Source organism: Drosophila pseudoobscura, chromosome 4 (genome assembly GCF_009870125.1).
Source record: "Drosophila pseudoobscura strain MV-25-SWS-2005 chromosome 4, UCI_Dpse_MV25, whole genome shotgun sequence".
Lineage (NCBI taxonomy): Eukaryota > Metazoa > Arthropoda > Insecta > Diptera > Drosophilidae > Drosophila > Drosophila pseudoobscura.
Window position 1 is genome coordinate 18460578 of NC_046681.1, and position 24258 is coordinate 18484835.

A 24258-nucleotide genomic window follows, 5' to 3' on the forward strand; every position below is an offset into this window, starting at 1 on the left:
CAAATGTCCCTGATTTTATGGAGTCCTTATCAAGGATCAAGGACATTTTCCCCAATAAAAAATATTTAGTTTTCTCCTCCATTTGTGAACCGATCTGGACGTGCCACGCCTTTTTACAATCGGGATAGCTTCCCCGATACAGGATACAGCAAGGATGATTTTACAACAGTTTTATTCATCATAACTTAACTTAGTACAAATAAATAAACAAGTGGAAAACATTAATATCTACTATCTAAATGTATAGACGTGTATCCTTAAACCTAACAACAACGAGATCTATCTAGAGCCTAGTAGTCCGCGTAGCCCCTTCCTTGGTTGCCATATCCAAAGTCCTTGAGATAGTTGTCGATAGCCAGGTCGAAGGATGACGACGGCTTGTTAGGTTCGGGCTCTTGCAGTGGGTGCTCCTCTGACCTGCTGGGATACGACTCGGTTTGGCTGGGATAGGACTCCGTCTGCCTCGAATACGCCTCGGTAATGCTTGGATATGACTCCGTTTGGCTGGGGGCAATTGGATACGACTCAGTTTGTGGCAAAGCGTACGCCGTGTGCTCCTCGACAATGGGATAGGATGTGGTTCTGTCATAGATGTTGGATGGTGGCGGTGTGGCAACGGCTATCTTCTCCTCATAGGGCGTCTTAACCTTGGCCACAGCCACTCCGGATGAAGAGGCCACTGCTGCGGCTGATACCTTGATACTGGGGTAACGCTTAGGGGTCGGTTCAACCCTACTCACAAGGGGAATGGAAGGGCCTGCGGACTGCTGCTTGTACACCGGAGAGTAGTAGACAGAAGGAGGCGCTGGCTGCAGCTGAGCTCGTGGCTGAGGTCTGGGCGGTGGTGGGGCTGGATATTCCTTCTTGCCGCCATAGGCTGTGCTCAGAAGCTGGGCCAGCTCCTCCAGGGTGTAATTGGGAGCATTAATGTTGTTGGCAGCTGGCGAGGAGGCGGCGGCAGCGTGTTCACTGTAGACCAGAGGGTAGGGCTTATAGGCCTTGGGACCGTCCACTGGGCCCACCAGTCCTGCATAGCCTGCTCCTCCTCCGTACTTGGGGAAATACTTGCGCTGATGCACATGCGTGTACTCTATCTGGCCCCCCGGCGCGTAGTCACCGGTGGATGAGATCTGGGTGAGCTGCTGTTTGGGCCCGGAGGTGGCCACCTTGCGACAGAACTCCTTGCAGCCGAGCTTGCACTCGCAGTAGCACTTCTTGTAGGCGGTGGGCTGGGTGGTAATCTCCTCCGCTGATGTACCAGTTGTGGTCGGGTAAGAGACCTGGGTGGTGCTGGCGACGGTTGTGGTGGTTGTAGGAGGTCTGGCTGTCGATCCAGAATCTGGCCGCGCCGTGGTTGGGCGTGCAGTAGTGGGCACATGGCTGCATGGCACCTGCTCCCACACCTCCTGCTCACACTCTGCACAGTACTCCGGAAAGTGGGCGTGGGCCAGACCCGAGGCGCACAACAGCACCACAAACAGCAAACTGCAGCGTCCGTACATCTGAAAGGGAAATGGGAAAGGGAAATGAAAATGGGGCACTGTGAAAGGTAGAGCGCTTTATGGGTCAGATCGCTTCGAGCGCTCCCAATTGATCGGACTCAATTCTTACCTTTCAGCAGTATTTATCTCCCCCGCTTGCTTTCGTTCGGTCCCGGATCGGTGTTGGGTTGGCACTTGTTGGCTGCTTGTCGGTCGCGTGCGAAATTCTTTCATGCAATTTGCTGAATAGCTCTTAAATACGCTTCGCTGGCCGAGACTAGATCGGCGACCTGAGCTGCTTCTTCTTCATTGGAAGCCACTATTACAACGCCATGCAAATGGGTCGCGGAAGCGTTGATCGCATCACGTTCCAAACGCTTGACGGATCGGAACCGTTGGGTGGCAGCGGGGGCCGCCGGACCGGTCCACATATCGACATTATAATCGCCAGTGGTCGCTGCTTCCGTAATACACATTCAAGCATTTCTACCCGCACTCGTCGATAGCAACAAGAGGTCTCAGCACTCCAAGAAATGCCTCTCACCTGTTACCATCTACCATCCGCATCGATCCATCCGATCCAATCCGATCCGATGGGTCAGTTGGCACTTGGCTCCACACATACCGCACTCGCTGACCATTTTTTTGGTTCTGCCGAATCGATGCCATCTGTTTGGGGGATTTATAATTTCTGGATTTTCGGCCTCACTTGATACGGGTACTAGTATCATCTTCAGTAGTCGAAAATCTTATCAACTTTAGGGCACAGTTTCGTGGCTCTTTGTCAGGCCACGTTCGCTGCTTTTTGGACATAGATAGTCAAAGCAATCTTTCAACTTTATCTCCTAACTGGAATGCTCTGAATATCATCAAATATTTTCCATTGAAGAGGCATCTATGAAAGTGATCTTTAAGAGTTGGTTAAGAGAATGCAAACTTTTTTTAGATTACCATTTTTCAAGAACTATTTCAATGGAAAGTCTATCTATCACTCAGGGAGACTATCATAGCTATACGTATACATCTATACATTCCTAATGATTGCAAATATAACTACGAATTCCGACTGTAATTTATTCATTTAAACGCGTATCATTTTTTTAGATCTTAAAACAAAATAAAGAATAAATATGAGAGAAAGACTGAATGGGTCACAGAGGGAACTTCAACTTAGATTCGTCACACGATTTTGGAAAGGTCTGGCCCCGGCATAGACCTGTATTTTCGGATGCAAACTCTGTTCATCCAATGGCTCGGCCTCCACAGCATCCTCGTCTTCCTCTCCATCATAGAAGCTGCGCTTCTTCTTTAACTTCTCCCAGTGACTGATTCTGATTCCGGCCTGGAGCTTACGCTGCGACGGAACATTCAAATGGTCCTTAAATTGCGCTTGTGCGTAGATTGGCGGATTGGGCGTAGGTTGGGGGATACGAGGGCCGCCAGCCACAGCCACATCGATGGTGTCCGTACCGCTCTGGGCGCTGGTCAGCCGTCGCAGCATCTCCTGGTAGTGGGGCTGATCCGCCGTGATGTACTCGGGCTCATCCTCCGGATTGAGTATCTGGTAGTTGGGTGTGCCCAGCTCGAAGGTGGTAAAGTCGCCGTGCTCCACTCTGTTTTTCAGGTGGCTGGCACTCCATCCGTACTGTTTGAGCGGAGCCATCCATTTGGCATCCGCCTCATCTGAAGCCTGCGTGCCGTGGCAGGAGCCGAGAGCCATCAGCAGTGTGATCAGAAGAAGTCGTGTCGGCAGGTGGTTGACCATTTTCGCACTGATGCTCCATTGATCTTTGGCAAGACCGTTAGCCGTTAGCAGAGTCTTCGACGACTGTAATTGGACGCCTACAACTGGGGGCAGGTACGTGAGATTAGAGGCATCATGGGGCCGTGTCTCGTCTGCCAGCGATTGCATTAGTTTCTGCTTATCATGCCCCAAAGCCAGAGCCAAACCAAACCCAAACCAAAGCAAGCCGTGACACATCGTGTTATCTGCTTATGAGACATCACTCACTGTGGGCGCTCCACACTGAGAAGCGAAGTTCCCCCTCGACTAAATCCAAGCCTAATACTCGTAGAATACTTAATTCTTCTAAACTTCTAATTTCCCATTACCAACTGGCTGTCTCTTCTCTGTTAATCATCGAGAACAAGTCGAGCATTTTTGTGTTCTTCTGGCGAACAGAATGAATGTGATGCATCTTTATATGTAGACTGCTGTATGTATGTACATATGTACGAGTAAGTACTAGGGTACAGGATAATGGCGTATATATAATTTAATTATGACGTGTGCAGTGGAGATTGCTTTCCTTATGGCGCTCATGGCTCATGGAGAGGTGCTAATGGTGAGGTGGTCAGTCGGGGCCTTCAGTACTTGTACTGAGCTGTGGGTCCGGAAACAGAGACATAGTTACCTGGCGACAGCTCTTGTTTGATGAGGGCCTTGGGGGCAGCGTAGTGCACGAGTGGTGCCGCCACTAGCTTGGCGGCGATCAGCTTTTTGGATGGCTCGGGCAGGGGGATCTTGATGTCGGTGGGCTCCCGGTGGACAATCGCCTCGAAGCCGTTGTGATCGTCCGCCTTGTACTGGACGATGCGACGGTAACCATCGGAGTCGATCAGCTCGTAGACGCCCTCGACCTTGTCGTCCTTGCGCACCTCTTTTTGGCTCTTGATGTCACCGGTGTGCGGATCGTTGACCGACCAATGGAACTCGTAGGCCACTGGTCCGTAGTCCGGCTCCGGCTGCAGTTCAAGGGCGCTGCTCAAAGTCAGTGCCAGGCCCAGACAGAACAGAAAGCTCACCTAGAACCAAAGGACACGCATTAGTTGGGCCCCAATCCAAGGAAATCTCCGTTCGGAGCGCAACTCACTTTTCCCATCATTTGGTTTTTGGTCAGTCGGGTTCTGAGAACTCTGGGGTAATGTAATGCACGCGACGGAGATCGGAATCGAAGTAATTAATCTACCGAGTCCTCGGGTGGTTTTATACTCCGCTCATTACACCAGCACTCCATCCAGTCCGACTGCAACTCCGATGTGGCAATCCACCCAAATGGTTGGTGTGGCACGCGCCTCCAAGTGGAGCGCGCTCATTAAGTAAGCCCCGAAAAAATTATAATTAAACATGAAGTATGCAAAGTGCAGAGCTTGGACCGTCCCACAGCGACCCAGCGAGTGATCTACATGGACATGTAGCCAAGAGCTGGCCACAGAACCAATATGCCCGTCCCGGAGGGGGAGACGTAATATTAGAGGTGTCGGTGCGTTAGTTGTGCGCGACCAGGTCCGCTAGTCGGTCCAACAAATGTGCAGATTAATTTATTTTGTCAATAATTTGCAACTCAAAGACAGACCAGACATTGGGCAACGAGGCCTGCGACTATGCGAGACTGCATTAAGTCATAAAAAATAATTGTCATGTTTGTTTGATTGGAGAGCGGGTTGGGGGCGATGTTCGTGGTGGTGTGGTGTGGAACCTTCATGGATTACAGGACAGGCGGGATCCTTTGGATCAGTTGAACGACCAACTGATTGGGACACACAACACGTTGGATGCCATTAACAAATATTTTAATTAATCGCCATTGGACAGACGGGTTTCCTTTTGCCAAAATTCAGGTTACTCTTATCTCCAAGTTTTTGGATGTGGATGTGGATTGGGTGTCTAGCTGCAGATCGTGTTTGTCGAACCTTAAAAGCAATCTCTGGTATGTGCACTTGTTAGGCGTAACTTGCTCCGAATCTGGGTTAGACTTGCACTTTGTGGGGTCGGTCTTTGGTCTTCGGTCTCCGATCTGCCAGTTGTGGGCCGACCCGTCCCCTGGTTTTCACTGTGTAGTTTATCATGTCAGTTGTTGTGGTCATGGGTTGTCATCTTTCGATTGGTCTTGTTTGTCGGATGATGAATCGTCCCCCTGCTATTCTTCAGTGTCTTCATCTCTCTCCTTCTCCAGCTTGGCGCGGACTTTCAGCTGGCAACGTGATCTGAGCAGCTCCCGTCGGAGACTGTTGCTCTCCGTCTCGACAGTTTTGATAAGCTGGGTTCGGGGATTATTAAACTACTTGTGAAAAGATCCTTAGAACGGGTGTTTCCACTTACGCTATTGGTCAGAGCTGCTCGTTCCATGGTCTCGGCGTCGGCATCATCATCCCCCAAACAGGACTCACAGCAGGAGGAGACCACATGCTGTCGATAGTTGCGACACTCGTGGCGGCCAGTCGGATCCTCCGGCTGATACTTGGGCGGAGGATCATCATCTTCGATGGGAGCGGAGGCAGAGACTGCGCCTTCTACTGCTCCTAGCATCGCCTTCAAGGCAGTCACCTCCTCGCGCAAGGTTTGGTTCTGCGTCTCCAGCAAGTCCACCTGTAAGAGAATTAAATGATTAGAAACTCAATTTCGTTATGGGACCTGTAGGAATCGTACGCTGTCCAGCTCAAAGTCCATTTCGTCGATGATGTCATAGGACTCATCTAGAGCTCTTTGGAGCTTCTCCACCTGAGCCTTCAGCTGCTCGACCTCATTGCGCTCGTTCTGTGCCGACATCCGCTTCTCTTTCATCATTCGCTGTTCTGTGTGACGCTGATCCACGGCCGACTTCATTACCAGACCCGTGAGAGTCTTCTGCCGCTTGAACATTTCCTCGAGTGCCTTGCAGCGCTTCACCTTCTCCAGGTAGGCATCGTGCAGTTTATTGTACTTCTTCTTGTGCTGCTGCACTGTCTCGACCAGCTGATCGCGCTCCTCCTCCATCTGAAATGCGACGATCCTGGCCTGCACGTCCACGGCTGCGTTCGTCTGGTGGTCTGAGGACATTCGATTGAGGCGATGGCGCAGTAGAACATTCTCCTCCTCCAGTTGGAGACTTCGTGCCTTTGCTGCAAAGACACGCATAAGGAATTTTCTGTTAAATGTGGCATACTACCTTGAGATGAAGTATACGAACCGGAAGCCAGCTCCGCATAGAGCCCCTGCATAGTGGACGAGGATGGTTTTTCCATTTGGTTGTGATTCTAAAGTGCGTCGTTCCCTGTAACAATTACTCAGCCACTTGGTCGGTCGTCGCTTAGTGGATCTGAAAACAATAAAGATAAGATATCAGTATTGATGACTGCGGGGTTGTCGCCGCTAGTCGTTGAGACCTTAAACGAAATAAACATAAATTAATCCGAAAACAAAAGAGTGTTTTTTACAAAATATAACTTAATGTTAAAAGCTTCTTAAATTGAATTAATAATGTTGTTTTTTCTATAGCTGGATGTTGCAGCCCTGGAAAAACGGTATTTGGTATTGTACAGTTTTGTTCGGTTGATGTCTTGGCTAAGTGACACCAAGTGGCGCCACAACGGAACTATCGCCTCAGTTGAAATTTTGAGATTTCTTTTTTTTTTTTAAAACAGTTTCTTCATATATTAACGAAATAACACCATGGCAGTGGTGTCGTGGGCGTGCTGCTGCCCTAATACAAGACCCTAATCATATGCAGTAATACATATGACTAAAACATAACAATCTGATATAATTTATTTATTAATTACTTTTAAAACAGCTTGGAAAAACAGTTTCTTCATATTATATTAACGTAATAGGGTATACCTATGCCCAAACTCCGGTTGACGTGACATTTCATACTCACTTACGATGCTCAAGACGACCAGCTGCAAGGCGCAGAAGTGGAAGTCAAAGTCCTTGAACAGATAGACCTTGCCGGGGAAGCCATAGGACAGATTCATCACAATCAGGAAGCCTCAACTACCTCTTTAAGATTTAAAAACACTTTCTTTTATTGGCATGGTCACAAGCTTGCCGTCTGTTATTAAATTGTATTTCTAAGTTCATTAAAATTTCAAGAAATATTAATTTTACATTTGTTTAATAATTAATTTTTTGCTCATTTAGTATATATTTTTTTTTAGATTCCGACGATACAGACGAATATCCTTGTGTTGATGCCGCTGCCGCTGTCGCGTTCTATTGACGTTGGATGTTGAGGGCTGTGTAGTTTATTTTTTGGAGGTGAGGTGATGGACGTTAGGCGCTGTAAAAATTGCTACATTTGAGGAAAGAAATCATATCAGGTTATATATGTATATATATAAATATATATGTCAATATATATGTGGGCAAAAAGAACAACAACAAAGAGAAATAGAATGGAGAGGTGAAAAAAAGTGGAAGAGAAGTGGAAAATCTTCAAGTTAAGTTTTGTGAAAACGTTGGCAAAAACATTCAATTTGAAGTCGATTTGAACTTCAAGTTGAATATTTAATAAGAACGTCAATATATTTAATGGAACGTGCGATAACGTTCGAAGAAATTGAACATTTTGCGGGTAATGTGAGACCACATAGAAGTTTGTTTGTTTTTAGTTGCTATTTTTCACTTTTGTTGTTGTGGGTGATGGTTGCTTGGTTTGGTGGTGGAGTGCATGTTGATGATAATTATTGAGATATATTTCATTGTTTATTTGTTCAATCTCAAGAAGCAGCCGCCTCCTTCGCCACCTAGTAACGTCGTCGCTCCCTCTCGCGGCTCCGCGAATGGCGTCGCTCGTTTGAACGATTGCGACGCGTGTCACGTTGACGGTGGTCACGATCCTTGTCACGTTCCTTCTGGCGCTCCTCCCGTTCCTTAATGCGTAGCTTATGCTCCTCGATGCGTTTCTGGCGGAATGCCTCCTTCTCTGCAATCTATGTGTGGAGAGATACGTATTACATACCCCCTATAGGAGTAGAAATGCAATGCTTACCGCTTCCGGCGTAAGTGGCAGCCAGTAGATGCAGGGTGTGATCTTAGTTTTACGAAACAGATCATCCAATAGCCTAATTGGTGGCTCGTTCTCCTTTCTTTTTGTCTTGGGCACTGTTATAAAATAGATTTTGTAATCACAAAGCAATACAAAGAGCAGATGAAGGCTTACTTGGTGATCCAGAGCGGCTACGTCCGTGTGTATTGCGATCGTTATTGCGTTCATTGCGATCACGTTCGCGTCCTCTGACACCATCTCCTTCCTTGGAGCGCTTGCGATCCTGACCAGGTCGCTCAACATCGCGCGATCGGGAATCCACTGCACGCTCCTTGCTCCCTCGACGTCTGTCGTTGCTGATTTTCTCGCGGTCATTAGGCTCCTTTTTGCCCACATCCCATTCCCGTACCGGGCGGGCAGGCTGCTCAGAGCATAACGATTAGATTCGATTTTAGTTACGAAAAAAATTAAGATTAGATTCTTGTACCTTTTTATCAGTCGCCTCCAAACGAGACCAAGCATTGCCTGATTGCTGATTATCTCTGGTATTTTCCTGGCCATAACGTGGCGGCTCGTCCTTTGTCAATTGGATCGCACGATCCATGTCTGTACGACTGCCGAAATCCACATTCAAGCACTTTGGATTCGAGACTGGCCAGCGTACTCCATGCAGGGCGTGGCGTGTTTCAATAGCCTCGCTGTAAAGAAAGGATCATATGAATATAAAGGAGATATGTTTATTTAGTAATAGGATACTAACTCTTCATTGGAATAGGCAACAAAGCACTTGGACTTGATACGATCTATCCAGAAACCATCTTCGACTATCTTGCCCGTCCGTGCCAGCAGCCCCTTCAGCTGGAGCACAGTGAAGGGACGCACCAAATTGGTTATGTAGAGCACGTGACTGGAACGATTGCGGGCTGGACTCGGTGAGCGGACTATATTGGGTTTCGCAGACGGAACTGTTGATTTACTCAACCCCCCGCCGACATGCACCTGCACAATGTCTGTGGCGAGCGCCGGTGTGGTTCGCCCAGCGCCTGCGGCGGCGGTTTCCTTTGTCGCACTCGACTCGGCAACACTGTTGTCAGTGGCAGTGACGACAGTGACCGTGCCACTCTCGTCGCATTCACGCTCCTTGCGCAGTACTGGTGCCACGGGGGACACAGAACGCTCCGATTCATGGTCGCTAGTGACAAGACCCTCCTCCTCCGAGGACGAGTCCAGCTGGACATCGCTGAGCGGCACTGGCACCACATCGGATATGATGTTCTTCAGCGAATCCGTCGAAATGGCCAGCACGGGCGGTGCGCGATCTGATGATTTTTTGTTCGTCAGCCACTTGCGCTTGCGCACTGAGCGCTGACTCTGCAGAACAGTGGGTGCTGGCGCAGTGGGTGGTGTCGCGGTGACTGACGTCTCGTGCTTATTTTTCGGAAGATCATTGGCCTCGTCCTGAGCTGGTTCTGGCTGCTTTTCTACTGACTTTTTGCGATTCTCCTTTTGCTCGTCCTTCGTCTTGATGGGGTTCCGCTCCGGTAGCTGCTCCTTATGCTTCCTCTTTCTCTCCTCCCTGCGCTCAGACTTTGGGGTGTCCTCGGCTGCGGCCTCATCATCCCTTTCTTCAACGTCCTCTGTTTGAATGTCTAATACATCACTGGATGTTTTTAGATGTTCCTCCTCCTTACTTGCTGTTAGGCTAATCGAAGGAGAAGGAACTTTTACCTCTTGAATGTGAATGCTCTGCCTGCCGTCGTCGTCAGCGTCATCGTCTTCAATTGGCTTTTTATCATCCGATTTGTCATCGTTCTTCACGTCCTTCTTGGCATTACCTGGCTCTGGTTGCGGCTTCTCGACCTCAAGTTCTGATTCCTCCTTCGGCTCCGGGTCCGCTACAGGTGCAGCATCGCTCTTAGACTCATCTACGCTGTCTGCAGCCGGAGGAGTCCTCTTCTCGCTCTTATCGGGTTTGACCACATCCACGTTGTTTCTGCTCGATTCGCATTTATCCGAATCGGCGCCGTTTTCTCCCTCCTCCGGTATGGTTTCCACCTTTTTATCGCTGCTTTTACTTTCCACGCGCTTTTTAGGCGTCGTGCGGCTGCTGCGGCTCTTGCGCACTGGTGATGGCGATGCCGCACGCTCCTCGCTGGAGGCACGCTCGCGATCTTGAGCCTCATTGATTTCTTCGCGCGATGCGGCGGCCTGTGGCGTTTCCTGATTTTCAGCATCTTTTTGCACTACGACGCTATCTTCCTCATTTCTTTCATTTTCGGACACTTTGCGGGAGCGTCGACTACGTCGTGCCGGCAACGGTGCGGGCGATGTAGATTTTTTTCGCTCGCTGCGCCGCCTCATAGCTGTAAAAAAGCGCCCTCGGCTCACAGCACTGCAAAAAATCTGAAATAAAATGCGCGTGAACTTCTATATGTCGACACGTCTGATATTTAATGCACTGATGAACGTTTAATTCCCAAATTTAGCGATATGCACCTTTTTTCTTTGAGAAAAATTTTGCCTGCCAGCGTCAATCCGCCATCAATATGTAGGGTTCAGTGTGACCGCCGACCGATACAATATACCGTCCGAACTCAGAAATATACCGAAATATACCGCCACATTTTTAAAATATACCGTAAATGTACGGGCGAATTCAAGTTCTATCATACATATTCCTCGTTTTTGATATTCCGTCGAATATTATTAGCTAGATAGAACACCCAGCCCTGCCCACATAATTTTATTCGATTAATGAATCAATTTTCAACTGGACTGACTTGTTTTAAATACTTCAATTGTATTCCTGCTATGGCGATCGTTTTGTTTGTTTTTGCTTAAATTTTGGTTGCTCAGCAAAAATATTAGCATCTCGTATATCGATAAGAAATCGAACTTAGCCCACTGAACCCCCCTCTATTTAAACAGTTGAACGACTTGAGGTAAATGGCGGCAAATACTGCTGATTGTCAATTTTTCTTGTAGATCCATGCCTCGACACTTTAAAAAAACCCGACATCATTCACCTGAACTGCACTATTATTCTTCAAGTCTTATCATTTTCATTGGGATATAAAACTACCCCCCTGGTCAACAATGGGTTAATCTTTTTCTGTCGGAATGTTCGGAAGTTATATTTCTCGATATTATTATTCGTTCAAATGCGGCGTCGTTGCAATATACACTTTTCCACAGCATTTATTTCCATTTATTTTTAAAACTACATTTCGTAAGAATACTTTTAATAGTAATTGTCAACTTTGTCTTTTCTTGACTAAACTCTAAGTTTGGTGCGTATTTCCACACTTTGCAGCACTAGGGCGCATTTCATAAGTCGGCAACCCAAAACTTCCAACTTTGATTTTAGGCATAAAATGCGTTAATATATTATTAAAATGATTGTTACGAATATTTCCAAATTAACCCAAGTAATGGCCAGACTTCGGGTCGGCCCAAGTCCAAGGGAATATGGGCAGATGTCAAAATTTCGAAGAACCATCAACCAGCAACGGTCAGAATCGGGATTCTCGTCGCCCTGCCCTAATGTGGGTCGACATCAGCACCATGGTACCGGTTCAGCCTCGGGGAATGCATACAGAGGCACGGCCTTGGCATTTACAGCAGCCTTCACTTTCAATCTGTTTGGAAACAGCGATAATGACAAGGAGGAGACTCCTGAAGAGAAATTGATCAACCAGATCAAGCGATCCATTCTATGTGTACAACGGGAACAGTATGACAAGGCGGAGCAGATGCTCCACCTGGCACTGCGGATGGCTCAAGACTTGCAGAGCAAAGATGGCATTACGTATGTGTACGATGTAATGGCCAACCTGGCCATGGAGCGCGAGCAGTTCAAAAAGGCAGAGAAGATATTCACGGATGTGATGAAGCGTCTCTTTGCCGATGGCCACACGGAAGAGAGCCCAAAGGTTTGTCCGTCACTTATCTGTACTGAGGTCTAACCACATTAAACCGCTTGGTTTGAATGCTTTCAGATACTGCACATTAGTTCCAAGATAGCGCACATGTCCCAGTTGCAAGGCGATCTGGAGAAGAGCTACCAAGGCTTTGTCTGGACCCTGCAGCAGCTGGCCAAGCTACTTGAGAAGGTGCCCGAAGACAAGGACATCCAAGAGCTGTATGGCTTGACAAAAAATTGGTATTGAAGGTGTTTCCATATTGATTTCCAAGCTCGTAACCCCCGAACCCTCCTCATCAAACCGTATCCCTAACGATGTGTATTTTCCAGGTTTGGCCAGCTGCTGATGAAGCAAGGAAAATACACAGAGGCCAAGAACCTTTTTAAAGAAGCCTTCGACACCCTCTGCGATGTGTATGGCGCCGTCAACGATGCTTCGGTGACCATTTTGAACAACATCAGTGTGGCATATGTGAACGTAAGTCCTGTCCTCCTTCCATAAGGCATTCACTTGTACAATAACCTCAAGTTAATTATTTTAGCTTGAAAACTACACAGAAGCAAAGGAAACTCTAATGCAAGCCATGGCCCTGGCCAAAGAGCTCAAGGACGTCAGTCAAGAGGGAGTGCTGCTGGCTAATCTGGGTCTGGTTTACCTACGTGAGGGTCTGATGCAGCAGGCTGAGCAGTCCTGCAAGTTGGCTTGGAAAATGGGGCAACAGCACAAGAATCCCGATGCCATCGAGCAGGCCGAGTATTGCCTCAACGAGATCAAGGCAACCATTAATGGGACCAAAGGGAAATGAAGTTGATTTTTTCCTGTAAAAGTGTATTTTTTGACTAATTTAAACCGTTCGTGTAGAAAAGCATAATTTTTGAATGCAAATAAAAAACTCTATCTCTGAAATTATGTGGATGTTTAAGTAACGTTCCAAGAAACTATTCCAACTTGGCTATAACAATCATCAGCGCCACGCCGGTGAGTAGGGCTAGGATCTCCTTCAAGGATTGCTTCAGTTTGGTCGACTCCTCTAGCAGCTCTGGAAGCACGCTTACTGTGGCGATGTAAATGAATCCGCCGGCTGTGAAGGGCAAAACCCAGGGAGCAGAGTTATCCTCACCGCTGCCGGCACCAATCAGGGCCAACGCTGTGCCTGCCACGGCTCCCAGCGCCGTCACGAGCTGCAGCATCATCGCCTTTCTGCGGGAGCATCCCGACTTGATAAGTATGGCAAAATCACCAATCTCATGCGGCACCTCGTGCAGCAGAATGGTGATGGTTGTGATTATGCCGATGCTGTTGCCAGCCAAATAGGAAGCACCAATTGCCAGTCCATCGGTGAAGTTGTGGGCAAAATCTGCCGCCAAATTCAAGTAACCTGAGATCTCCACCTCGCCCTCCGGCTCTGGCTCGGGCTCTGGTTTCTTTGCCTTGGCTTTCGATGATTTACCTTGTTTATCGCCATCTCCGCTGCCTTCTCTTATCGGTGCTTTCTTCTCGGCAACAGGTTTGGGTTTGGGCTTGGGTGCACCGTGGCTGTGCCCGTGTCCACCGCCGCCGCCGCCACCTTTCAGTATGCGCACAAGTTTCTCCACTGAAAGGAAGGCGATAATTCCGCCCAGAACCCACAGACCAACGCTCATGTCGTGACTGTGTCCATGGGCCTCGCCTTCAAGATGATGATGGTCGTGTCCGTGGCCGTGGCTGTGACCATGCCCGTGGTCGTGCTCTCCGTGACTATGCGGATGCGTTGCATGCGGTATCAAGTGCAGAAATGCATCGCCTAATAGGCCGCCGGATGCAAATGCCAGTAGAACTTTCAAACGGGGTTTCATGGCATCGCTGTTATCAAGCGGTATGATGTAGAGCAATACAAAAGGCGCGGCACTGATGAGCAACGTGGACCCAATTGAATGCAACCATATGGTGCTCATATCTATAGAGAATAATATAAAGTCACATATGTAAATAATTAGAGACAATGCGAGAGCTTACCAAGTGCCAGCTTCGTTTTGCTGTGGATGTGGACGTCTTCATGCCCGTGATGATGATGCCCATGCTCGTGGTGCTCATCGTGATGATCATGACCGTGGTGATCGTCATGATGATGATGATGATGATGGTGATGATCATCATCATCATGATCGTGATGGTGAACTGCCGGCGGAGCCTTCTTCGCATCGAAATTTTCATTCGCTTCGCGCGAGTATTTAAAACTGGGGTTTCCCTGGCCCCCGCATAATGACGGTAGAGAAAGTAGTATGCCACTGAGTATAACGCCTAGTGCTAGCTTCTGGTAAAATAGAAGCTTGCTGCTCTGGAAATCGGCCAAGTGCTTGGCCATTTTAAATATACGCGTCGGACTTTTTCTCGTTGTGACGTGTTTTCTTCTGTTTACATTTGCTCAATTTATTACATAGCAACTACACGGTAACTACACATTTGCTACGTAATGAGAGGATAAAGAGGGTATGGACAGCACGCAACACGGCTCAGAAAATGCAACGCATGCAAGGTAAAATACACCCAATTTGCCGAATATACCGTGAAGGCAAAATCGGTCACAAGCGAGGTGAGGTTCGTACGAACCTTGCAATTTGCCTTGGATGTTTTTGCCTGTTGTCCATACCCTTTTTATAGCATAGCCCATTCAAAATTACGACTCATTTTTTCGTCACAGGAGAGAGCATCAGTGTAAATCGGACTTATCGATAAAATATATAAAAAGAGCTGCGCGCCAAATTGTAACTGTTTGAAAGTGAGCGACAAGGAAATGAATGGAGTAAATGGTGCAGGGAAGCTGGAAAAAGAAACCCGCGCATTGAAGTTGCTATACCTGGGTTCTTTAATATATACCTTTGTAAATGCAATTGTAATTTATGCAATTCACCCATTAACTCGGGTGACATTGCACACATTATACAGTATTGTATAAAGTATTTATGTACATATATGTATGGTTAGTGGTCAAGTGCAGAGAGTACTCACTACAGTATTTGGTGTCTCCTGTCGACTGGAATATAAAGCGCGACGATTTGTTTCAACTGTTTTTTGTTTTTAATTTGTATATTTTGCAATTTAATGACTATTAAATATCTTTCGCTTTTAGTTGGTTTTTTCGTTGCCAGACATAGTTAAACGATGCTAATAACTAGACACGTGAAGGGTGCATAATATTTTATGTATACGATGCCATTAGATAATCCGTTACAAAATAAGAACGATTAAAATTCGGTCGGAGTTCAATAAATAATAACTTTGAGTTACACACGTAGCATTACTGCAAATAAAGGCCTACCATTGCCTGCATATCCGCATGTACTTAAATCGGGGGCCGTACACTAAGTATAATTTTAAATGCTCTCTATGTATGTGTATTTATTTACAAGCCACTTTGGTTGCGAATTGCTCATGCTCCTGCTGCTCCAGCTGGACACGCCTCAGTACAGATTGATCTTCTTGAGTATCGTTTTGCGGCACATGTGACACGTGCGCAACGTCTCGGCGCAGTGGGAGCAAGCCCCATGGCCGCACAAAAAGGCGACATCCCTTTTGCGCTCCATGCAAATGCCACAATAGTGCGATTCCTCGAACTCCTGCACTTTGTTCTCCAAGTACCGCAGGAGATCCCCCGATGGCTGACGGGCCGGATCACTGGGCGATGATGTGGACGGTTGCAGGGGGACTACCCGCCCGTTGGAGGTCACACGGCGTTCTATGAGCACACCACATTTTAGACATTTCTTCATGCGTATGCCGCACTCCTCGCAGGCGATTTGATGTTGGCACGGCTCGAAGCGCACCAGGGAAAGGATCTCATTGCACACGATGCACTCCAGTGGACCCGCGACCATGGCCGGACTAGGAGCCGGACCTGGCAGGGCGGCAGCCACAGCCCCGGCCACAAATGGCTTCTCTCCTGTGGCATTGGCTGTGGCTGTGCTGCTGCTTGAGGTAGCTGGCGGCTTGGGTGCCTTCTTGCGAGGCGCAACCTGTGGCGAAACATTTGGGGGTGCCGTCAATGGAGGGGTATCCGAATTTAGTTTCTTGACTCCCGGTGATGCAAATGGTGTTGCTGTTGCTACGGCTACTGATGGCGACGGCGTTGCTCCGGCCATATCGTTGGGCTTTGGCATTACATCTAGATGTTGGCGTTGAGGTGGCGGAGGAACGGGCGCCGCTCCGTTTGTTTCCGCGGCCCCAGATCCACCTCCCGTTGGCATTTCGTCTTCAGACATATCGAGGGCCTGCAAGCGCAGCAAGGCTGCGGCACTCGAGGATTCCGCCTCCGGCTGCTGCTGTCCAAAGATCATCTGCCTGATGTTGCGGTCGGTGATCCACTCGAATATGCTGGCATTGGCATTGTTCAGCTCCACGCGGCACCCGGCCCGCGACAGATAGATGAGTATGCTGTACATCAGACGATCCTCTGCGCGGACACTCGTCTGCACGAGACTCATGTAGAATTTGTGTATCTCGGGCGCCTCCTCGGGATTCGGTTCAGCTGCCGACTGCAGATTGGACTTTTTGATCACGCACACATGCATGGCATTGTCCCCGTCCTCGTCCTTGGCATTCACATCACATGATAGCCGCACGAGGCGCTCGATCACGCCGGCATGACCCTGCGAGACGGCCAGCAAGAACGGCGTCTGACGTCGATTGTTGCTGATGTCCAGCTCGGCCTGGCCCTCCGTGACGAGCGTCTCGACTACCTGTGCATGTCCATTGAGGGCGGCCAAATGCAGGGCTGCGAATCCATCGTCCTTTCGCACATTCACCAACTGCCGAGAGAGCTGCAGTATGCGCCGTGCGGCCACCACATTCCCCTTGAGCGCCGCATGGTGCAGCACATTAAAGCCGCGATTGTTCTTCACCGTAAAATCCAGATTTGGGGCGTTGCACAGCAGTTCCACCACCTCGGTGTTCTCTTTGCCGATGGCATCGTGCAGTGCCGTATCGCCGTACGAGTCCTGAATGTTCACATTGGCCTGGTGCTGCAGCAGCTCTCGCACACAGTGTGGCGTCTTCTTGTGCGCACAAATGTGCAGCGCAGAGCAGTGGCTCGAGTTAAGGAAATTCACTTCGGCCCCGTGCTGCAGCAGGACACGCATTGTGGCCGGCTGATTGCCAAAGGCGGCATAATGGAGCGCCGAGTCGCCCTCCTTGTCCACCGCATTCACATTGGCGCCTTTGGAGATGAGGTAGCTGACCAGCTCGACGTAGCCCTGATGAGAGGCCACCTGTATGCACGCCTTGCCCCCGCTCATGACATCCACTTGGGTGGGATTCATGTCCAGATATTGGCGCACAAATTCTAGATGCCCCTGGGCCGCTTCGCGCACTAGTTTATCCGCCACAGAGCTGCCCGAGAGGCCGGAGAGGGGTGTCATTACATGATCGGCACGCCGATGGCTCAGATCCATCATGCTGTTGGAGCGTTCCGCAGCCGTGGCCAAAGGCGAACGCTCCAGTTTGACACATTTGGGATTCAGGGTCCACTCGAAGCCATCATCCAGCTGCTGAATGCGCAGATCCCCATCCGAGTAGACTTTCACCACTTTGCAGATTTTACCTAAAGCCTGAAAAGGGAAACAAAGAGACAATTCTTATTGGAAATCTACAGATTACGAATTTCCTGGCCACTACTTACATATCGCATAATATCAATCCATTCGCCGTGACCCTTCTGCAGCTGTTGGACCTTGTTGGCATCGTTGATGATGGTCACCAGATCCCCCACACGAAAGGAGACAACTTTTACGAGTGCGGCGGGATGGAAGGTCCATCGATTGGGACAGTTTTCATATTGCACCCTGCCAGAAGAAGAAATCATTACAAGAATCCTCTCAGAGGAACAAAGCTGTACTCCTTACCGTATATCTCCTTTATCTGTGATCCTATGGACTGTTCCCAGCTTGGCCAGATGCTCGACCATTCGCGGATTCCAACCGCCGTGGCCCTGCTGTAGTTTCATGAGGGCATCTACCTCCAGGCAAACCTTGACCCGATCGCCCACAGAGAAGCTTGGCTTCACCATCGGCGCCACCGGTTGCTGCTCCTCCGGCTGGCCCAGCACTGGCATGTGATCCTTGTAGTAGTGGCCGCCGCCAGTGGCCGATATGTACTTGAGGTCGACGTTGCCCTTGTGCCCCAGACGATAGACGTTCGTTGAGCCCGTTACCCACGAAACGTTGGCTACACTGCGACAGGATTCGTTGTCCCAGCCACGGATTTCCATAACACGACCCGTCCTGCCCTCGCCGCCGTCCTGGTCGTTCCACTCCCAGTCCGGGCCGCGCACAACCTTCGAGCCAACGAAAATTCCACGCAATTGAATGCGCTTCGACCCCTTGCGCGTTGGCACACGTACGCCCAGGGAATTGGGCGTGGTATATCTGATAAAGGGATGCTCCAGATCGTGCAGATCCTCGGCGTAGCAAAAGGCACACAGATGATAATTGGCACACTGCGCACACTTGAAGACAATGCCCGCTATGCCGGCCTTCGAGCAGCCATCGCAGACGACGTTTGAATGACGAACGCCTGCCAGGAATGCCAGATTCATAATGATTTCTGATGATATCTAAGGGATGGAGGCACACTTACCAACTTGAGCGTTATCCACAATTATCAAATCGTATTGACTCTGATAGCCCACACGGTAGTTGGTGCGATGTCCCGAATCCCAGTTGACGACAACGGTGTTCTCTGGTGAATGTGAGGATCCGCAACGGCCAATTTCGCAAACGGTCCCAACGTGACCTTCTCCGTCGTCTGTTGCGCAAGCAATGAAAAGCAATGAGAGAGAGAGTGCAGGGAGAACACGATTTGTTAGAGAGTAGAGGTTCTGGTTCTGGCTTCCTCCCTGCCTTCCGGGATATAAAGTACGTTCTGTGGCACATCCGGTGGCAAGACTTCCTCCCCTTGAGGCTTCTGTGCTTCCCCTCCATAAACAACACGCTATAAATACATTTAATCATTGACTCTGGGGAGCTCCAATCCCCCGATTCGGTTATGCACTCAAAATGAAACAGCAACAGCAGCAGCAGCTGTCTCTTATAATTATATACACACACAAACAGACAGACACGCTTCTAGTCCTGTCTTGGGTCTAGAGAGGGTGACATGGCAAGCAGCAGGATTGGGGGCCGCCTCAGAAGCGGATTTGTATATGCCCCAAAAATAAAACTCTCCAAACACTCGTGTCTCTGCCTGCCTGCCTGCCACAGTGCAGCCCCTGGAGCTGTTGCACACGATCCCCCCGTCCGCTTCTATAAATAAACACTCCACAAAAATGTTGGAGACAAAATGGCACGCGCCCTTGCGCGGCTCCGACGCCGCCGTCTGACATGACAGCCGCCAGACGTTTATGCCCGCAGGCGGCACGGCAGTATTTGGCTTTTTCAGGGAAAGACGAAGCCGAAAGACACATACCATGACCTAATCTGTTTATACGGACGGTTCCGACGAATGTGCATATATTGTAAGTATTTATGGGTAGAAACTCCACAGATGTGCAGCTGCAGCTGCAAATGGGAGCCCACTATACGCTCTATAGAACTATTAGACACGAGAATTTCTAGAGGAAGGCATATTTCTCTTGCAGTTAAAGATAGGAATTGACAATGGCAGATTAAAGTCCTACCAAAGGGACAAGAAAATTGTATGGAAGTACAATTGGAACAATCTATATAGCACTTCTTACAATGATTTTTCTAAACCCGAAGCGACTTTCTTCGCGAAGCAGACACTCTGAGAACATTTCCAATTCTCAATCTCAAAGAAAACTTTTCGCAAGTTGTCCCTAAACGTTTTTTAACGCTTTTTTCCATATTTTCTGTGTGGTCGATCATAAAAGAGCTGCCTCAAGGACAGAGAAGTCCAGAAATATACAGAGAAAATGGAAAACCCAGGAATGAAGTAAATAAGTGGCCCTATAGCCATTCTTATATTGAGTTTTTCTTGATGATTAGATAGAATAGAGTAGATTTCCTTAAGTTGTGGATCATTTTTGAACTAGTACATTTAAGTCCGGTTAATGTGATATATTTATTATTATGAATAGTAAATGGAATAGCTACAGTTATGACTACCTTGTGCCTATGTACATGATTTGCAGAACACTTCAAGAGTCTTATTCCATAAGAAGACATTGCAAAAGACCTGTTTCAAAGCATTTTTATACCTTCTAATCTATAAATATTCCTCTTGTCCCAAAGTATTATTCTTTGGCCTATAATTAACACTCTATAAAAGCTCTATCCTACTTACATATTTCAGACCTCTTCAACTAATCGCCCCCGTAATTGAAGGGTATTCAAAACGAATATAGCACCACTGAAACACATTCATGTACGAGTATGTGATAATTGTTCACACAACAAAAAGTACAACAGATATGAATGGTTAAAAGCATTAATTGAATTAATAACTACGGAATAATGTAATCTTATTTCCAGCGAATGAATTTCACTGCCATATCTGTATACATATGTATATTACCGAAAATACATATATGTATATGTACATATCTATATCTACCATAGGTATATATAGAATGAAGCGAGGGAAAGCAAAAAGCAATTGGTAAGCGAAAAGAATTTCGCTGGCGCATTGAGTGTTGCTATAAATAGAGAGGCGCGTCCTCTTTTTACACACAACAACGCCCTGAGCAACGAAACGCAACGCAAGGCATCATGCCACACCGTACACCGTACATCGTACCGTACCCGTGTGCTCCCATGTACGATACACAGGGCGCCAGAGCGTCAGAGTTTTTTGGGATATACAAATTCTCCATTCCATATTTTCTCCATATTCCATATTCTTACCTTGATTCGACCATATCCAATTGGGTCCGCGAACTACACGTATGCCGGGCGGAATGGAGGCTCGCATGGCTCGTTTCCTAATTAAAATTTTATATAATTTCTTCTGGCGGGGCTGTCTGCTGCGTTTCGTTATTCGGAAATACTTCGATTCGGTTTGTGCGGCTACTGCAAGAAGGAGAATACACCCAGATATGACATTTGACATTAGATTTCGGTGGCCGAGGTGCTGGATGGGAGTTGAGAGTTCTCTTTGGATGGGGACCTGGTTAATATTTGGGTCAGATAACTGGTACAAAGTCAGCGCATGACTAAAAGGCGCAACACAACCAGCACAGCACAGCAAAGCACATATTCTGTATATGGAAATGTACATGGTAGTACCTGAGGAAACTGCAATGCAATGCCATCCAATCGGTTGCATATTGCAAATGGATGGGATGGACCGACTGACTGTTCAACGGATATGGAATTAGAAGGTCTCATGACCATCATTGTGTATGGAACTAACACCACATCATGGTGCGGGAGTTTTCGGACGGACGGGCATATGACGCATGGCGATAAGACATATGGAGGGGATACATTTGTACATATGTATGTATATACGAGTGTATATTTCTTGTGGTCTCTCTCTCTGAATGATAATAATAAGTGAATGGGACACTCAGCACTTTGGGATAATACAAAAAGCAAATATATAATTGACCCGCATGTTGTTTACGAACACACACACACACGCACGGACGCACACAAAAAGTATATACAGTATATATGTATATACCATGAAAAAAGATTATTTTTTTGGGGGCCAATTGCTTACCGAATGCAATTTCTAGACACTGTGTCACGTATAATCACTTTTCCCCCAGCTGTTTCCGCTTAATTTAAGGCTCAAGTTTTCGTCTTGGCTCTAATGTTGCATTTTTATGCGCGCGTGCGCTTTTTTAATTGGCATTTAATGTTTCCCTAATGTTTCCTCACTTGAAACCGTTGCTACGGCCCACAGTTTAAGGCATTCTCGTTTACTGTCTCTTTCACTTGATGCTCTTTTGAGTATTAGCACAAACCAGCATCGCACTAGTCCGCCGTTCACTGTAAACCAAACACTTCAATTTAGTTTATATTTCCAAAAAAATGTACAATTTTGCTAGCTACTACAACTAAAATTTGGCTTTCTTCTTCTTTTTTTAGGTCTGGCCTAAAGATGGCAGTGCAAAATTTCTGGCGTCTATCGATGTATTCGATATGCATCCTTGGTATCGAAAGCCCACGCCAGTACGTCAATACCCCATCGATATGCAGAAAAAGAACAACACAACAATCGCAAACACATGTTCAATATTATATTCCTATTCATTTGCTCGAGCGGGTGATGAAAAGGGCTACCACAATGGATCAGTTGACATACACCACAGCAGTTAAAAAGGGTAAACAAAGCAATGAACAGTGAACAATAAAATGTTCAAGCATTTCACATTTCTTTCAGCACAACTGGTGGAGAGAAATCCACAGTCTCTGTTAGATCCCTTGCGAGTTTCTATGCATGACCAGGAGGACATCATTGCTTTGGCTCAACAAATCCAGAATGCGGACAAGCAACTCAAACACACCACTTGTCACAAACTTGGAGTAATAATGGATCAAGTAAGATTGTTTTGCAACTCAAATGAATATGAATTATATAAATTGTAATCCTAGATCAAGATGCTGCAAGCACAGGCCATGGAAATATTGAAAGAGTCCAATGTGAACCGTGACCTGCACAATGCCGCTTGCAACTTTACCAAAAAACCTGGACAAATCTATCATCTTTATCAAAGGGCATCAGGTCAAACCTATTTCAGCATGCTCTCGCCGGAAGTAAGTCTGCCAATCCATAATGCTTGTACAGCAGATTTAACCATACCAGTGATACACCTTCAGGAATGGAATCATTCGGTAGACCAGACGTACAAAGGTAGCTATAGACTCGAATTTGACTTAAGTTGGACACCGCTGGACAAGATAAAACAGCAAGACGAAAGGCTCAAATGGGCGGAGGAATGCATGGAGAAGGCATTGGACAGTGGACGCTCGGCTATGGCTATTGACTTTAATATTAACAATGAATAAAATAGTTTAATTTGAATACATTTAAATATCGTATAAATCGATATCTACAAATATCGCATATGATTGACAACTAGCTGCATCGATAGGGGCGTAAAAGTTATCGATAGGGTTAGTACATCTCTATTTCTGTTTTGTTTTCACTGCAACAGCTGTGGTTTTTGTGAAATTTTCTATATTTATTTTCGTTTGTTTTGTTCCGTTAGACGTTGACTCGAAGACACGTAATATGTCCGCTGCAAAGAACGAAATGTATTACAGCCTGCTCGAGTGGTTTAAAACCCTCAATTTGAATGCGCCCCACGCAGATGCTGAATCACTGGCAGACGGTGTAGCCGTGGCCCAGGCGCTGAATCAATTCGCCCCCGAATCTTTCACAGACTCGTGGCTGGCGAAAATCAAAGCCAGTGCCGTGGGCATCAACTGGCGTTTGCGTATGAGTAATCTAAAGAAAGTCACACAATCGCTCTACGACTACTACAGCGAGGTCCTTAACTACACCCTCAGCGACTTTGTGAAGCCCGATGTGCAGCGCATTGCCGAGAAATGCGACCTGGTCGAGCTGGAGCGTTTGCTCCAGCTGGTCTTGGGCTGTGCGGTCAACTGTGCCAAAAAGCAATCGTACATAACCGAGATCATGTGCTTGGAAGAGGAGCTACAGGCGAATATCATGAGAGCACTCCAGGAGCTGGAGTCCTCTCGAAATGCCGCGGAGGGAGGTATCGTCACGTCACTTTCGCGCAGTTCCATCAGTGGAATGCTGGATGGCAAGGTCCTGCAAGAAGAGCGCGATGCCATGGCCCAGAAATGTTTCGAAACCGAGAAGAAAATGCTGCTGCTGATCGACGAGAAGACAAACCTACAGCAGGAACTGCAGAGGGTTCAGAAGGAGTTTGCGCGTCTGGAGCACAGCTCCACAGTCATTGGCGATGATGGTGTTTCGTTGGGGCCCGTGCAAACGGGCTCTGTGCGCTACAACGAGCTGCGGCGACAGCTCGATCTGCTTAAAGAAGAGCTCTTGCAGTCGGAGGGTGCTCGCGAGGATTTGAAGCTGAAGGCCCAACAGCAGGAGACCGACCTGTTGCACATGCAAATGCGGATAGATGAACTTTTGGTAGGGATCAGTAAATTTAAGTACATCTTGAGTTTGTTGTAATTCTAT

General features: G+C 47.6%; 10 protein-coding genes across 17 annotated transcripts; 3 read left to right on the forward strand and 7 right to left on the reverse strand.

Moving 5' to 3' along the window:
• Window positions 1-221: 221 nt before the first annotated feature.
• Window positions 222-1751, reverse strand: LOC4816939 (leucine-rich repeat extensin-like protein 1). Its single transcript, XM_001356343.4, has 2 exons — window positions 1612-1751; window positions 222-1502 (listed from the first exon to the last, which is right to left on the reverse strand). Exon 2 carries the CDS (start codon window positions 1500-1502, stop codon window positions 291-293), a length of 1212 nt encoding a protein of 403 aa, XP_001356379.3. The 5' UTR covers window positions 1612-1751; the 3' UTR covers window positions 222-290.
• Window positions 1752-1894: 143 nt separating this feature from the next.
• Cpr30B (Cuticular protein 30B) lies at window positions 1895-4582 on the reverse strand. Of its 3 annotated transcripts, none has more exons than XM_015180278.2 (3): window positions 4355-4582; window positions 3896-4286; window positions 1895-2150 (listed from the first exon to the last, which is right to left on the reverse strand). In XM_015180278.2, the coding sequence occupies exons 1-3, from the start codon at window positions 4364-4366 to the stop codon at window positions 2080-2082; spliced, it is 474 nt and encodes a 157-aa protein (XP_015035764.2). In that variant the 5' UTR covers window positions 4367-4582; the 3' UTR covers window positions 1895-2079. The 3 variants fall into 3 exon arrangements, with proteins under 3 accessions (XP_015035764.2, XP_015035763.2, XP_002132526.1); XM_015180277.2 differs by having other exon boundaries at window positions 1895-2389; XM_002132490.3 differs by lacking the exon at window positions 1895-2150 and having other exon boundaries at window positions 3715-4286.
• Window positions 2536-3477, reverse strand: LOC4816968 (uncharacterized). The gene has a single exon (XM_001356344.4). The coding sequence runs from the start codon at window positions 3460-3462 to the stop codon at window positions 2647-2649; it is 816 nt and encodes a 271-aa protein (XP_001356380.3). The 5' UTR covers window positions 3463-3477; the 3' UTR covers window positions 2536-2646.
• Window positions 4583-4786: 204 nt separating the features above from the next.
• Window positions 4787-7540, reverse strand: LOC4817066 (daple-like protein). The gene is made up of 5 exons (XM_001356345.4): window positions 7121-7540; window positions 6431-6559; window positions 5911-6362; window positions 5584-5850; window positions 4787-5521 (listed from the first exon to the last, which is right to left on the reverse strand). Exons 2-5 carry the CDS (start codon window positions 6483-6485, stop codon window positions 5402-5404), a joined length of 894 nt encoding a protein of 297 aa, XP_001356381.3. The 5' UTR covers window positions 6486-6559; window positions 7121-7540; the 3' UTR covers window positions 4787-5401.
• A 142-nt stretch (window positions 7541-7682) lies between these two features.
• Window positions 7683-10869, reverse strand: Acn (apoptotic chromatin condensation inducer acinus). Of its 3 annotated transcripts, none has more exons than XM_001356346.4 (6): window positions 10727-10869; window positions 8991-10633; window positions 8718-8928; window positions 8405-8651; window positions 8234-8346; window positions 7683-8174 (listed from the first exon to the last, which is right to left on the reverse strand). In XM_001356346.4, exons 2-6 carry the CDS (start codon window positions 10589-10591, stop codon window positions 7989-7991), a joined length of 2358 nt encoding a protein of 785 aa, XP_001356382.4. In that variant the 5' UTR covers window positions 10592-10633; window positions 10727-10869; the 3' UTR covers window positions 7683-7988. The 3 variants fall into 3 exon arrangements, with proteins under 3 accessions (XP_001356382.4, XP_033236911.1, XP_033236910.1); XM_033381020.1 differs by having other exon boundaries at window positions 8991-10657; window positions 10727-10798; XM_033381019.1 differs by having other exon boundaries at window positions 8991-10673; window positions 10727-10795.
• Window positions 10870-11531: 662 nt separating this feature from the next.
• Ttc19 (tetratricopeptide repeat domain 19) lies at window positions 11532-13059 on the forward strand. Of its 2 annotated transcripts, XM_001356347.4 has the most exons (4): window positions 11533-12162; window positions 12229-12392; window positions 12483-12630; window positions 12695-13059. In XM_001356347.4, the coding sequence occupies exons 1-4, from the start codon at window positions 11626-11628 to the stop codon at window positions 12956-12958; spliced, it is 1113 nt and encodes a 370-aa protein (XP_001356383.2). In that variant the 5' UTR covers window positions 11533-11625; the 3' UTR covers window positions 12959-13059. The 2 variants fall into 2 exon arrangements, with proteins under 2 accessions (XP_015035766.1, XP_001356383.2); XM_015180280.2 differs by lacking the exon at window positions 12695-13059 and having other exon boundaries at window positions 11532-12162; window positions 12229-12401; window positions 12483-12620.
• On the reverse strand, window positions 12961-14534 carry Catsup (Catecholamines up). Its single transcript, XM_001356348.4, has 2 exons — window positions 14149-14534; window positions 12961-14089 (listed from the first exon to the last, which is right to left on the reverse strand). Exons 1-2 carry the CDS (start codon window positions 14495-14497, stop codon window positions 13092-13094), a joined length of 1347 nt encoding a protein of 448 aa, XP_001356384.3. The 5' UTR covers window positions 14498-14534; the 3' UTR covers window positions 12961-13091.
• Window positions 14535-15244: 710 nt separating this feature from the next.
• Window positions 15245-22223, reverse strand: mib2 (mind bomb 2). Of its 3 annotated transcripts, none has more exons than XM_015180282.2 (6): window positions 22055-22223; window positions 20988-21152; window positions 18763-18930; window positions 18030-18699; window positions 17807-17969; window positions 15245-17735 (listed from the first exon to the last, which is right to left on the reverse strand). In XM_015180282.2, exons 2-6 carry the CDS (start codon window positions 21052-21054, stop codon window positions 15594-15596), a joined length of 3210 nt encoding a protein of 1069 aa, XP_015035768.2. In that variant the 5' UTR covers window positions 21055-21152; window positions 22055-22223; the 3' UTR covers window positions 15245-15593. The 3 variants fall into 3 exon arrangements, with proteins under 3 accessions (XP_015035768.2, XP_015035769.2, XP_001356385.2); XM_015180283.2 differs by having other exon boundaries at window positions 21969-22223; XM_001356349.4 differs by having other exon boundaries at window positions 21808-22223.
• Window positions 22224-22260: 37 nt separating this feature from the next.
• On the forward strand, window positions 22261-23115 carry LOC117184263 (uncharacterized protein C1orf50 homolog). Its single transcript, XM_033381022.1, has 4 exons — window positions 22261-22414; window positions 22474-22631; window positions 22686-22847; window positions 22911-23115. The coding sequence occupies exons 1-4, from the start codon at window positions 22360-22362 to the stop codon at window positions 23097-23099; spliced, it is 564 nt and encodes a 187-aa protein (XP_033236913.1). The 5' UTR covers window positions 22261-22359; the 3' UTR covers window positions 23100-23115.
• Window positions 23116-23325: 210 nt separating this feature from the next.
• LOC117183994 (protein hook-like) lies at window positions 23326-24252 on the forward strand. The gene has a single exon (XM_033379809.1). It carries the CDS (start codon window positions 23326-23328, stop codon window positions 24250-24252), a length of 927 nt encoding a protein of 308 aa, XP_033235700.1.
• The last annotated feature ends 6 nt before the right edge of the window (window positions 24253-24258 follow it).